The 11,984-nt window shown below is 53.8% G+C and overlaps 1 protein-coding gene and 1 long non-coding RNA gene across 2 annotated transcripts in view; one reads left to right on the forward strand and one right to left on the reverse strand.

The window, feature by feature from the left end:
• Positions 1-5,765: 5,765 nt before the first annotated feature.
• Positions 5,766-11,984, forward strand: part of COL22A1 (collagen type XXII alpha 1 chain) — a 272,600-nt gene continuing 266,381 nt past the window's right edge. The window contains exons 1-2 of the mRNA XM_027773278.1: positions 5,766-5,987; positions 11,818-11,954. Of these exons, the coding sequence (XP_027629079.1) occupies positions 5,867-5,987; positions 11,818-11,954 (258 nt within the window). The 5' untranslated portion in view covers positions 5,766-5,866. The remainder of the gene's footprint in view (positions 5,988-11,817; positions 11,955-11,984) is intronic.
• Positions 6,791-8,680, reverse strand: LOC102489499 (uncharacterized). Its single transcript, XR_335096.1, has 3 exons — positions 8,604-8,680; positions 7,090-7,180; positions 6,791-6,996 (listed from the first exon to the last, which is right to left on the reverse strand). It is a non-coding gene; the product is annotated as an uncharacterized LOC102489499 (long non-coding RNA).

Genomic DNA, 11,984 nt, shown 5'->3' on the forward strand with positions numbered 1-11,984 from the left:
TTCCTCCTGCGTCATACTGCAGCCTGCAGGGGACTGTGGTGTCAGGGTGGCACAGTCTACTTGCACACCACCCCTGGTTAGGAAAGCATGGTACCCTCAGGAGCCACAGGGACTGAGCGCAGACGCTTCCACCGGAGGGAGGATGAGCCTGCCACCTGTAGCAGGAAGGCTCAGAAGGCAAGTGCAGACCAGGGTGGGCAGGGGACAGGCGGTGCAGGAACTGGGACAGCCTGATGGGAATGGGGAGGGCACACCCTCTGTGTTGTGCACTTGGCCAAGGTACCGGGCTCTCCCCCTCCAGTGCCACTAATGGCCTTCACACTCCACACCTTCGTGATTCGAAATTTATGAGCATTTTTGTTACGTGTTGCTTAAAGCACAAAACTCAAGCTATTGACATTCGAGGCCCTTCGGCCTGGCCTGGAGCGTCCTTTCCACATTTATCTTTATTCCTTTCTGGAGGCAGCTGGCAATCCCTGGGGTCAGGTGGCCCAGACCTGGACCCAGCCTGTGCTGTTGAGTACCCTCCTGACCTCCAGCATGCAGCCCAGCACCGTGTGATGGGGCAGAACTGTGTCCTGCTCGGTCGCTGCCTGGGCGACTGATATTTGGTCCATCCAGCTGGGAGCCATGGCTTTCAGGATGCTGCCAAGCTTGAGTGCAGGGAACGTTTTCCTTATTTACCTGTCTTCTTTTCTAACCAGTCTGGTACAATTAATGGTAACAATGCTCCAGTGACTGCCTCACCCGCAGAAACCCAGCATGTGACAGCGAAGGCTTTCACATGCTCCTGACCCCTGCTTCAACCGTCTCACCCTGTGTGGTCAAAGCCCCTTTCCTTGGGACTCAGTGAACCTCGGCCACGTCCCAGCCCTCAGGCACAGCCACGGCTAGTCCAGTCATTTCCCGCATAGACGTTTAATCATACTCCCTGCTCAGCCCTCCTGTCATTACCCGTGCTAACCTGCCATCCTGGGGGACCACGGTGGGGTGGGTGTGCTGGTGCCCCCATCTCTGGAGGGCTGGGATGAGGGTGAAGGAGAAGGGGAGCGATGGCTTCTGCCCTCACGTTTGCCATGGGGTTTCCACATCTAGTTGGCTCCCTGATGCTTCCTCACCCAGCACTGGAGACCCCACGCGCTTGGTCAGAGCTCCCGCAGGTTCCTTGTCTGCCCAATGGTGCCCTCACGACTTCTTCCAGCTGGAGCCTCCTTGCTGTGCTGCCACCTTGGTCCAGTGCCAACCCGACTCAGGCCTAACTTCCCCTGGGGTGACTGTTTGACTAGAGGGAAACTCACCCATTCTAGCCTCATGGCAGCAGAGTGTAGACTCCCCCTTCCCTGCCCTGCATTGCCGTCTCACCCTGTCCCCTTCTGCCTTGCTCATAAAGATCCAAGCCAGTGTGCGGTCAGGAGCCCCCAGGTGAGGTGAGGAGGAGGCGAGGGCTCGGAGCTTTCTCCAGAGGCAGTGAGGGGTTACTGCAGCATTCTTCCATGACTGTAAAAAGTACGTTGTGAATTAGGGTCCTCTGATTCTGGTGAGACTGGGTAGAAAGCCGCAGAAAGGGGTGACTCTGAGGAGGGGGCTAGTCCGGGGCTGTTGGTGGCAGGGATCCAGAAGGGGGTGGAGACTCCATACCCCGAGCCCTTTTCTGAATGGTCAGATCCTCCCACTCTTCAGGTCTGTGTCTCCAACCAAGAAGGGCTGTCGTTTGACATCTAAAAATGGTCCTACCTGAGTCACCTCCTCCATAGCTGGACGCTTTGCTTCTGGTCGTGAGTGGAAGCTGTCCCTTGGTCCTCAAACCCACCCTCATCCACAGCACTTCCCTGTGTCACATCAGGGTGTGCATGCAGGGTGTGTCCCGCTCATGCAGACAGCCGCTGGCCCTGGGTCTCCAAGGACAGTCTGAGCCTCTTCTCTGGGTCACCGCACAGGTTTCTAGGCTTCCTTTGTTAACTCTCTTTGTGCTGGATTGCCTCCCTCCTGCCAGCCTCACCTTGCGCTCCCGTCTGGACTCCATCATGGCCTCCGCCCCTCCTCCAAACTGTGCTTCTCGCTCGCCTGCTGAGCCAGCACAGATGGACGGAACTACTGCTGGTGAGGGCGGCCCTTGTCCTGCCTACTCCTTACTTGCCCTTCCTCAGCTCAGGTGCCACTTCTTCCAGGAAGCCTTCATGACTTGTCTGTCCCCCCATTAGGTGGTAGGACAAAGTGTCATAGAAAATACTTACCCCCCATTTAGGGCATGACAGAATTAGACTAAGAACGAAATACCCACTCTGCGTGCGGTCAGCTTCGCCTGAGGCTCGGGCAGCTCGGGCGGGCAGCTCTCCCCGACAGCCCGTTCAGGACAGCATCATCTGATAAAACTATTACACTGCTGTGCCCATTACCTCCACAGCTCTTCGTAGTAGGGACATGGTTCTCGTTTTACAGGGGAGGAAACTATGAATTGGAAAGTAATACAAAGAACAGTCTTGTGTTCTTAGCACACACGTGTGCTGTTTTCTTTTACATGCAGTAGCTCATTTAATTAAACCCGGCAAGTCTGCGAGATAAGCATTTTTTCTACATCTCATACCTGGCAGAGTTGCAGTCTCGAGAAGTTAAGTGACTCCTCTGGTTTGCACAGCTAGTAAGTGGCACAACTGGAATTTGAACAGAGATAATGACTGCGATGCTTAGTCATTACGCTAGCTCCAGAGGGGTCCAGTACCCGTGACAGTGTGTGTCCCGGCAGGTAGCAGGTCTCCATGTGTCTTTGTTGACTGAGGAGGACTTGCTCCAAGCCACGTGGCACGTGGTCGTGGGTTGTGGAGCCAGGCCACAGGCTCCCCAGAGCTCGGTCGGGCTCCCAGGCAGCGGGGCTGAGATGGAAGCTGCCCCGGGGCTCTTCTGTCTGACCAGCAAGTGCTGTTTGCAGCCCGTCAGCTCAGCATGGCTGGGCCGAGCTCCAAGCGAGATGGGCCCGAGACAGAAAGGCACAGCCCCACGACCTGGACACCGCCAGACCATGCTTTCTGTCCCGGCCAGATTCCTGCCCAGGTGTCGCCATCACCGCAGCAACACAGAGGTGGTGCCTCCTTCCACGCACACCCCACCCTTGGTGGCAGCGGCTGGACCCGTGGAGCCAGACGGCGCTCGGCCACTGCCCCGGCTATGTGCTGAATCTCATTTTCTCTCTCTCAACTGTGCGCTGCTCATCACTTGCCCTCCCCCCTATTCTGTGTCCCTGAATAGGGAATGCTGGTTACTATGGCAATGGACTGGCTTGTGGAAGGAACTCAGCGCAGTAAATTAATTGCTGGACTTTTGGGGACTAATGGCAGAGCTCTGCCTCCCGGGGACAGGGCATGGCCTTCACCAGCTTGGCAGCCAAGCCCTGCAAACTGCTCAGGGCTCCGCCAGAGAGACAGGGATTCATGGTGCCTGGGCTCACTGGCTGCACAGAGGCTGCACAGAGGAGAGGGGAGGGGTTGCCAGAGATCTCACGAGGACAGAGCACCTACTCTGACCAGGGTCTGTGCTACAGAAGTCACCTGGTAACCCTCACAAACCCAGAAGGAGTAGAGATATCCCCTTGCGAAGGGTGGATGAACAGGGATGGAAAATGCTTATTTTTATCACTAATGATGCCATGTCAGGCCGCCCCTCTCAGTGGGAGTCTTACTGTAGGCCCTCCACCTACTCCTGGGCAGAAGGCCATTCTGCACCCTGTCCACTCTCCCTGAAGACAGAAGCAGAGGGAACCTCCCTAACTCATTCTGTGAAGCCTGCATTACCTTAGCTCTAAACCAGACAATGGCATTACAAAAAAAGAAAACCACAGACCAGTATCCCTCATGGACACTGGTGTAAAAAACCCTCAGCTGAGTATTATCTAATTAAATCCAATGATAGAATTACCTACCTTGACCCAGTGGGATTTATTCCAGGTATGAGGGGGTGGGATTGGTTTATACCACTAACAGGCTGTGGAAGGCCTTTCCCTTCCCATGGCGGCATATCTGAGTTTCTTTCCTGCCAAGTCTCCCCCTTTCTTTGCGGATGCCCTTGTCCTCTGCTTCCTGAGAACTGGGTGGCATGGTTTGGGCTTTGTTCATATTTGCTTGTTTCTCTCATGGTTTCTGTGCTTAAGAAATAAGTGTTATTCTGGCCAGATTCCAAGCATCAAAGCAAGGTTTTCAACTGATTCCGAATGTAGGCTGTGGCCGGACTGCCTGGGATTAGATCCTGGCTCGCAGGTGTGGAGTCCTGGGAAGTTATTTAAGCCTTTATTGCCTCAGTTTCTTCCTCTGTAAAGTGGGGCTGAGGGTTCCTACTGATCAAATGACTTATGTAGAAGCCCTCAGCATGGCTCCTGGTCGCATGCTAGAAGTTAGTGCTGTGAAGCTCATGGTCCTGGTGTCATTTGGACCTGACACCAAGCCTTTTATGATTCACCAAAATATTTTAAATTGTCTAGATTGTCACTGATAAAAAGTTGCAATGTTGATTTAATTCCGAAAAAAATGTTCCATAAAGACACACACACACACACACACACACACAGGCACACACACATACACACACTCCTGGGCTCACGTTTCCTGCCGTGGCTTTATGTTTGCATATCCCCTCCCAGCCCTGGCCTGAACACTGGTGGTGGCTGTGGCTCTGGCTGCCGTGGACGTGCCGGGCTCGTGGCTTTTTCATGGCGCTCTGCCGCCCTCCCATTGGCCACTGTCAATGCCTGGTTCACGCCAATGCTCTGCAGACAGGCGTAGGACACGTTTCCTCCCAGCCTCCTGGTGGGCTGCCTGCTTGCTATTTTTCTGTACTAAAATGTAGTCACTACGTTTGAAGCAGAATAACCCTATGAAGATTGCTCGCCCTTTGCCTTTGAGGAACCCCTCACCATTGCAAGTGCTGAGGTTCGAGGGTCCCTTGAAGAATTCCTAGTTTCCCTTCACTCACAGATATTTGCTAGGTGAGCACAGGGCTCTCCTCCATGCAGCGAAGTCAGATTGGCATTGGCTCAGGGTGACGTGGGTGCCAGGTGACAAGTCAAATGGTGATGGGAGCAGTAGCCCTCTGCTGGCAGAAGGGGCCTTGGGGGTGCTTGGGGCAGCTGAGGGGCAGTGCGCCCTGCAGTGGGGTTTGGGGGGTGTCTGGGAAGGGCTTTCCAGTAGAGGACTGGGCTGCGTGCTGCTGGGCTCCTGGGGTGGGCATGGGGCTCTCAGACAGGGCCACCTCCCGTGGAGACGAAGTGGTCTAGGCCGGCATCAGTGGGAACGTACCAGGAAGTTCGTGGCTACCAAGTGTGGCATGGTGAGGGTGAGCGTGCGAGGGCGGGCTGGAAGCGGGCTGCCATAGCGGGGAGGAGGGCCTCACTGGGGGGTTTAGGCAGGACTCGGCTGAGGGTCCTCAAACACCTCGTTTAGACCTCCCCTCGTCCTACTAGAGCGGGGCCTGACAGGCCTCAGTACCACTTTTCTTGTTATGATTACATTTAATCGCTGTGCGTGTTTGCAGTGTAGAACAGGGCTTTCCCCGCATGAAAACAGTGCGGATCGGCCAAGACAGAGACGCTGCTGTCTGTCATCATAGCACACGACTTTTCATTTACCCCGTCCTAACTGGATGGCGGGAGGGTGGGGGGATGCTGGGAAGGCAAGGTGACAGCTCAACCTGCATCTCAGGGCAGTTCTGTGGCTGCCCGAGAGCCCACGGCAGGACAGAGAGGTCAGGCCGTGGGCGGGGATTCCTCCTGCGGGCCAGAGGCTTCTCATGGTCCTTCTGCTGAGCGCCCGGCTAATGACATGTCTTTCCCCCACAGGAAATGCTCCAGTAGGCCCTAGCGGCGTCTCCTCCTGGCCTAGAAATGCTCGTGCCCAGGATGCAGAGAGCCGGGGCTGGCCTCCGTGGGAACAGTGCTGCTGCCAGCCTCTTCTGGGTGCTGCTGCTGTGGCGAGCGGGCGGCGGCTGCCAGGCCCAGCGGGCAGGTGGGCTCCCATGTCTGAGTGTGGGCTGTGGACGCGTGCATGGGAATGTGCTCACACACTGTGTGTGTCAGTAAACAGGCGTGTCAGCGTCCTCCAACTGATCTGTCTGTGCTCACCGGCTGCCCAGCAAGGGCGAGTTCAAGAGAGAGGGTGTGTCTGTGTGGGTGTGGGTGGGTGAGTGTGAGAGTAAGAATGTGTGAGTGCAAGAGAATGTGTGGTGAGTAGCGACGTGAGAGTGCCCACGGGTAAGGCAATGAGTATGTCTGACACGAGTGTGAGAGAGGATGTGAAAGGGTGTGGAACAGCACGGATGTGAGAGGATGAGTGCGTGTGAGGGTGAACATTTATGGAAGTCAGTGTGGCACTGTGTCGTGTGACTGTGAGTGTATGTGCAAGGGAAGGGCGTGTGTGATCTGGAGACAGGCAGGGAAGGAGCAGGAGGGAGTGAGCTGCTCGAACACACGTCTTGGCTGTTCGCGTGCTGTGTTTGCCCCTGGCTCCCAGGCGCGTGTGCAGGCCCAGGGCTGGGGAGACGTGGGGTCAGAGCCTGCCATGCTGTCCTGTTCTGTGAAGGCTTTGGGGCTATTCCAGTGAGGACGGGCACACTGGAGTCCGGCCAGCAGAGGAGCCCGGGGCAGCCAGGAGAAACGGCCTGTGGAGCAGGCCCGGGAACTGGGCTTCGTGGAGAGGGAAGGCCAGGGCAGAAGAGGAGGGGCGTGGCAGGACAGTTTCGCTCTCTCACTTGACAGTCCCTGCCGCGGAGGTGGGCACTGGCTAGTGCCGAGGCATGGAGGAAGGTCAGGAACGTGAGCCAGTTTGTCCACAATTCCTCGGCCTGACCCTGCTATGGAATGCTCAGAGCAACAGGGAAGGTGCCAGTCGGCAGATCTGCAGCACAAAATGCAGTCCCCATTTTAGACGGGAGGAGCTGGGATAAAGCGGGGCCGAGCCCTCAGCAGGTGAGGCTGGGAGAACACAGGAGGTGATGGCTAAGGCTTTATGCCGGGACCTAAAACAAGAAAAGTTTGCATATTTTCTTTATCAATTTCCTCAAGTTCTCTCACCCATCTTACTTTGCCTGAGCGTCTCAAAGTCTGGCTACCTGGAAAGGGAGCAGTCATCGGGGACCTCTGTTTTACACATGAGGGGCACAGGATTCTGTCCATCAAGCCAAGCCCAGGTGCTCAGTGGACCTGCAGAACGGTTAAATTCGAAAATGGAGAGGCTGTCAGATGGCCCCTTCCACTCCCTCACTGCGCAGAGGAGTGGAAGACGTGGGCCGTGGGAGCAGCTGACTTCCAGGGCTGCTACGACTTTGCCCATGGCAGGGCTGAGGCCAGAGGCCGGGGCGCCTGCTCTGGGTTCGCCCACCTGTCCACGTCCCTTTCAGTGTTCACATGCCCACAATCCAGTCTCTTCCCTGAACCAAATGCACTCACAGGGGCCCCTCCATGAGGCCTCCTGAACAAACGATCTGCTGCCACTTTAAAACAAATTTGCTCTAGGATTACAGCCTGCAGGGCAGGCCCTACCTGGCCCTCAGTGATTATCCTGAACAGGCCGGGAATTATGCCAAGAAAAAAAGGTGGTCTTGTATCACGGAAGAAAACGCCCCAGGAACTAGCTGTGAGTCTCCACATCTGGGCAAACACACTCCCATAGCACTGGCCCTGTTAGGGCTCGACCCTGCTGAGGCTGAGATGTAACTCAGTTCTCGCAGGCAGGCCCTGGAAAAGCAGGTGGGAAATATTCAGGGGTGGCATTGGCCCAGGCCAGAGGGAAGCGTGTGTGTGAGTGTAAACCCGTGTACCTTTGTTGTTTCATTTTGCTTTGGTTTTTGAACTTTTTGACTGCTTGCAGATATAAAAGCAGAAACTACGAGGTAATGATTCTCTCATGGCCGGCTTGCCAGGGGTACGCGGTGTCTTTCCTTGCATGAAGACACGGCACAGGCACAGGGCACAGGCTGTCCTCTTTCTAGAAAGTCTGTGTTATACCTGATGTCTTGTAAACGCCTTTTCACACACGTCATATGTAGGAAAAGTACCAGTGATGGCAGGAAAGGACTCCTACAGCCACCACTGCAAGGACCGCCCAGCAGCCACGGAATGAATGCATAGTGGTTTCATTACGCAGTTCGGTCTGGGGTCGGTGGACGTCGTTCCCAGGATGTTCGTGGCCGTGCTGCGAGAACTCCCTTATACATCTTTCGTTTCTTTCATTTATCTGATTGTTTTTTTGGGGGGTACATCACTGAATTTGGAATTAGTGGATAAAAAGACACCTTTTCTTTTAAGAGAGAGATTTTTGCTATAGGGCATGTGTACTCACCAGAGAGACAGAGAGTAAAGAGAGACAGAAAGTGAGAAATCACCCCCCGGGGGGAAGTCCATACCACAGTGACTTCTCTTTTGTTCTCCCCTAGGGATTTTGGGCCTGCAGGCACACACACCCAGTGTGAGTTTCAAGTGACCAGGTCTAGGACTCGAACTGGGGTCAACAATGTGAGAATCCATGGTTGACATCACCTGCTGGCCCCCATCCTGTGTGTTTTTCAAGCTGCTGGGTCCAGGACCTGGACCATGCAATTACCCATGTGGGATCCAGTCACCTTACCAACACAGGCCAGAGGTCAGGACTTCTTGATAGTTCGCTTGGACATTCGTACAGCACTTTGGAGTTTAGAAAACACCTTTCCTCATGTGATACACTTGTCAAGTTGATGAGTGAGCTCCCCGGCAAGGTTTCTGTGAGGATGAGAAATAAATGCTACGGGGTTGTATTTTGTTTAATCAAAACATCCTATTTTTTTGTATAAGATTCATGCAGTAGTTGGGAGCCAGCAGTTAGCGTAATGGCTATGTCGCTGGATTCCCACGTAGTCGAACGCGGTTCGTGTCCCGGACCCGGTGGCTTGAAACTCACGCCGGGCGCGTGTGCGTGCGTGCCCAAGATCCCGAGAGGAGAATGGAGGAAACGCCCCAGGAACTAGCTGTGAGTCTCCACATCTGGGCAAACACACTCCCATAGCACTGGCCCTGTTAGGGCTCGACCCTGCTGAGGCTGAGATGTAACTCAGTTCTCGCAGGCAGGCCCTGGAAAAGCAGGTGGGAAATATTCAGGGGTGGCATTGGCCCAGGCCAGAGGGAAGCGTGTGTGTGAGTGTAAACCCGTGTACCTTTGTTGTTTCATTTTGCTTTGGTTTTTGAACTTTTTGACTGCTTGCAGATATAAAAGCAGAAACTACGAGGTAATGATTCTCTCATGGCCGGCTTGCCAGGGGTACGCGGTGTCTTTCCTTGCATGAAGACACGGCACAGGCACAGGGCACAGGCTGTCCTCTTTCTAGAAAGTCTGTGTTATACCTGATGTCTTGTAAACGCCTTTTCACACACGTCATATGTAGGAAAAGTACCAGTGATGGCAGGAAAGGACTCCTACAGCCACCACTGCAAGGACCGCCCAGCAGCCACGGAATGAATGCATAGTGGTTTCATTACGCAGTTCGGTCTGGGGTCGGTGGACGTCGTTCCCAGGATGTTCGTGGCCGTGCTGCGAGAACTCCCTTATACATCTTTCGTTTCTTTCATTTATCTGATTGTTTTTTTGGGGGGTACATCACTGAATTTGGAATTAGTGGATAAAAAGACACCTTTTCTTTTAAGAGAGAGATTTTTGCTATAGGGCATGTGTACTCACCAGAGAGACAGAGAGTAAAGAGAGACAGAAAGTGAGAAATCACCCCCCGGGGGGAAGTCCATACCACAGTGACTTCTCTTTTGTTCTCCCCTAGGGATTTTGGGCCTGCAGGCACACACACCCAGTGTGAGTTTCAAGTGACCAGGTCTAGGACTCGAACTGGGGTCAACAATGTGAGAATCCATGGTTGACATCACCTGCTGGCCCCCATCCTGTGTGTTTTTCAAGCTGCTGGGTCCAGGACCTGGACCATGCAATTACCCATGTGGGATCCAGTCACCTTACCAACACAGGCCAGAGGTCAGGACTTCTTGATAGTTCGCTTGGACATTCGTACAGCACTTTGGAGTTTAGAAAACACCTTTCCTCATGTGATACACTTGTCAAGTTGATGAGTGAGCTCCCCGGCAAGGTTTCTGTGAGGATGAGAAATAAATGCTACGGGGTTGTATTTTGTTTAATCAAAACATCCTATTTTTTTGTATAAGATTCATGCAGTAGTTGGGAGCCAGCAGTTAGCGTAATGGCTATGTCGCTGGATTCCCACGTAGTCGAACGCGGTTCGTGTCCCGGACCCGGTGGCTTGAAACTCACGCCGGGCGCGTGTGCGTGCGTGCCCAAGATCCCGAGAGGAGAATGGAGGAGAAGGGATTGCGGCGTGACCATCCCCCCTGGGGGGTGATTTCTCGCTTTCTGTCTCTATGTCTCTCTCTGTCTGTCTGGCGAGCGCACGCGCCCTACAGTGAAAATCTCTCAAAAAAAAAAAAAAAGATTCATGCAGTAGTTTCCCCTTACTCATGGTTTCACTATTGATGGTTTCAGTTAACTATGGTCAACAGTGGTCCAAATATATTAAGTAGAAAATTCCAGAAATAAACAAGTTGCAATTATAAACACCACGTGTTTTTTTTTTTTTTTTTTAAAGAGAGGTTTTTGCTATAAGCCATGTGTGCTAGCTAGAGAAAGAGAGAGACAAAACCCCCCTAGGGGCGATGGCCACGCTGCAATCCCTTCTCCTCTGTATCCTCTCAGGGTTTTGGGCACACATGCCCAAGCGCCTGGTGTGAGTTTTTAAGCTGCCAGGTCCAGGACTTGAACCATGGTCTGCTACGTGTGAACCTAGTTATGTAACCATTATGCAATCTGCTGGTCTCTACTGCACCCTCTTCTGAGTAACATGATGAACTCTCAGGGCATCTCTTTCCACCCTGCCTGGGTCGTGCGTGGACCTTGAGTCTAGAGTAACAGTGCTACACAGTCTGCCAGCCCCTGAGTCACTTAGTGGCCCCTGAGTCACTTAGTAGCCGTCTCAGTTCTCAGAGGGAGAAAATGCAGTGAGCACAGGGGTTGGAACTGTCCGTGGTTTCAGGCACCCCTTGGGAGGCTGGGCACGTATTCTCTGCAGAAAGGGGGATTACTGTATTTATATAAATAGGTATATAGTCATAAAGCATTATAGGACGTCTGTAAGTCTATATTTCAAATACATGAATTTTTATGAGATTTCGTGGTGAAATACCATAAATTACTTAAATTTCCAACATGAGCACTGGCAAAGTTGATTACCTGTGTGTGCAAGGGCCTCTGTAGCTATGGAAACCAGCACTGTCAAAGGGTGTGTGGCCTGTTGCGGCATGTGGGTAGACAGCCCCTACGCCAGGGGTCTGGTACCCTGTCGCCTGCCCCGTTTGCATCAGCCACCATAGGGAAACACACAGGGGTTGACAGTGGCTAACTGTGTGTGGAGGGGAGCATTTGAAGTGCTTCCAGTTGCCTTTTCTAAAATGTGCGAGCATTATTTGCAGTAGGTGTAAAGAACGTTGAAGAAATAATGAAGCCACTTCTTAAGTAAAATACAAGTAGAGAGTCTGAAACCTCGTGGTGTCCCGTGGACGCCAGCCCCTGAGTGTAACTAAGGTGATGAGGAATCCCAGTCTCACAGCCGCGTTAGAGAACAACCGCCCTGCGGACTGAGGTTCCGGTCTATCCGGCTGCCCAAGGCCCCCAGCTGGCGAGAGGGCTGGCGGGAGTTGGAGCCAGGCCTGTGCCTCCCGACGAGCACCCTTTGGCCCCAGGGACAATGCCCTTTTCATGCCTGTGCCCAACCTCCCGCTCTCTCTCACCCCTGCAGGCTGCAAAACTGTGCACTACGACCTGGTCTTCCTCTTGGACACCTCCTCCAGCGTGGGCAAGGACGACTTCGAGAAGGTCCGGCAGTGGGTGGCCAACCTGGTGGACACCTTCGAGGTGGGCCCGGACCGCACCCGCGTGGGCGTCGTGCACTACAGCGACCGGCCC

Source organism: Tupaia chinensis, unplaced genomic scaffold, assembly GCF_000334495.1.
Source record: "Tupaia chinensis unplaced genomic scaffold, TupChi_1.0 Scaffold000335_1, whole genome shotgun sequence".
Classification (NCBI taxonomy): domain Eukaryota; kingdom Metazoa; phylum Chordata; class Mammalia; order Scandentia; family Tupaiidae; genus Tupaia; species Tupaia belangeri.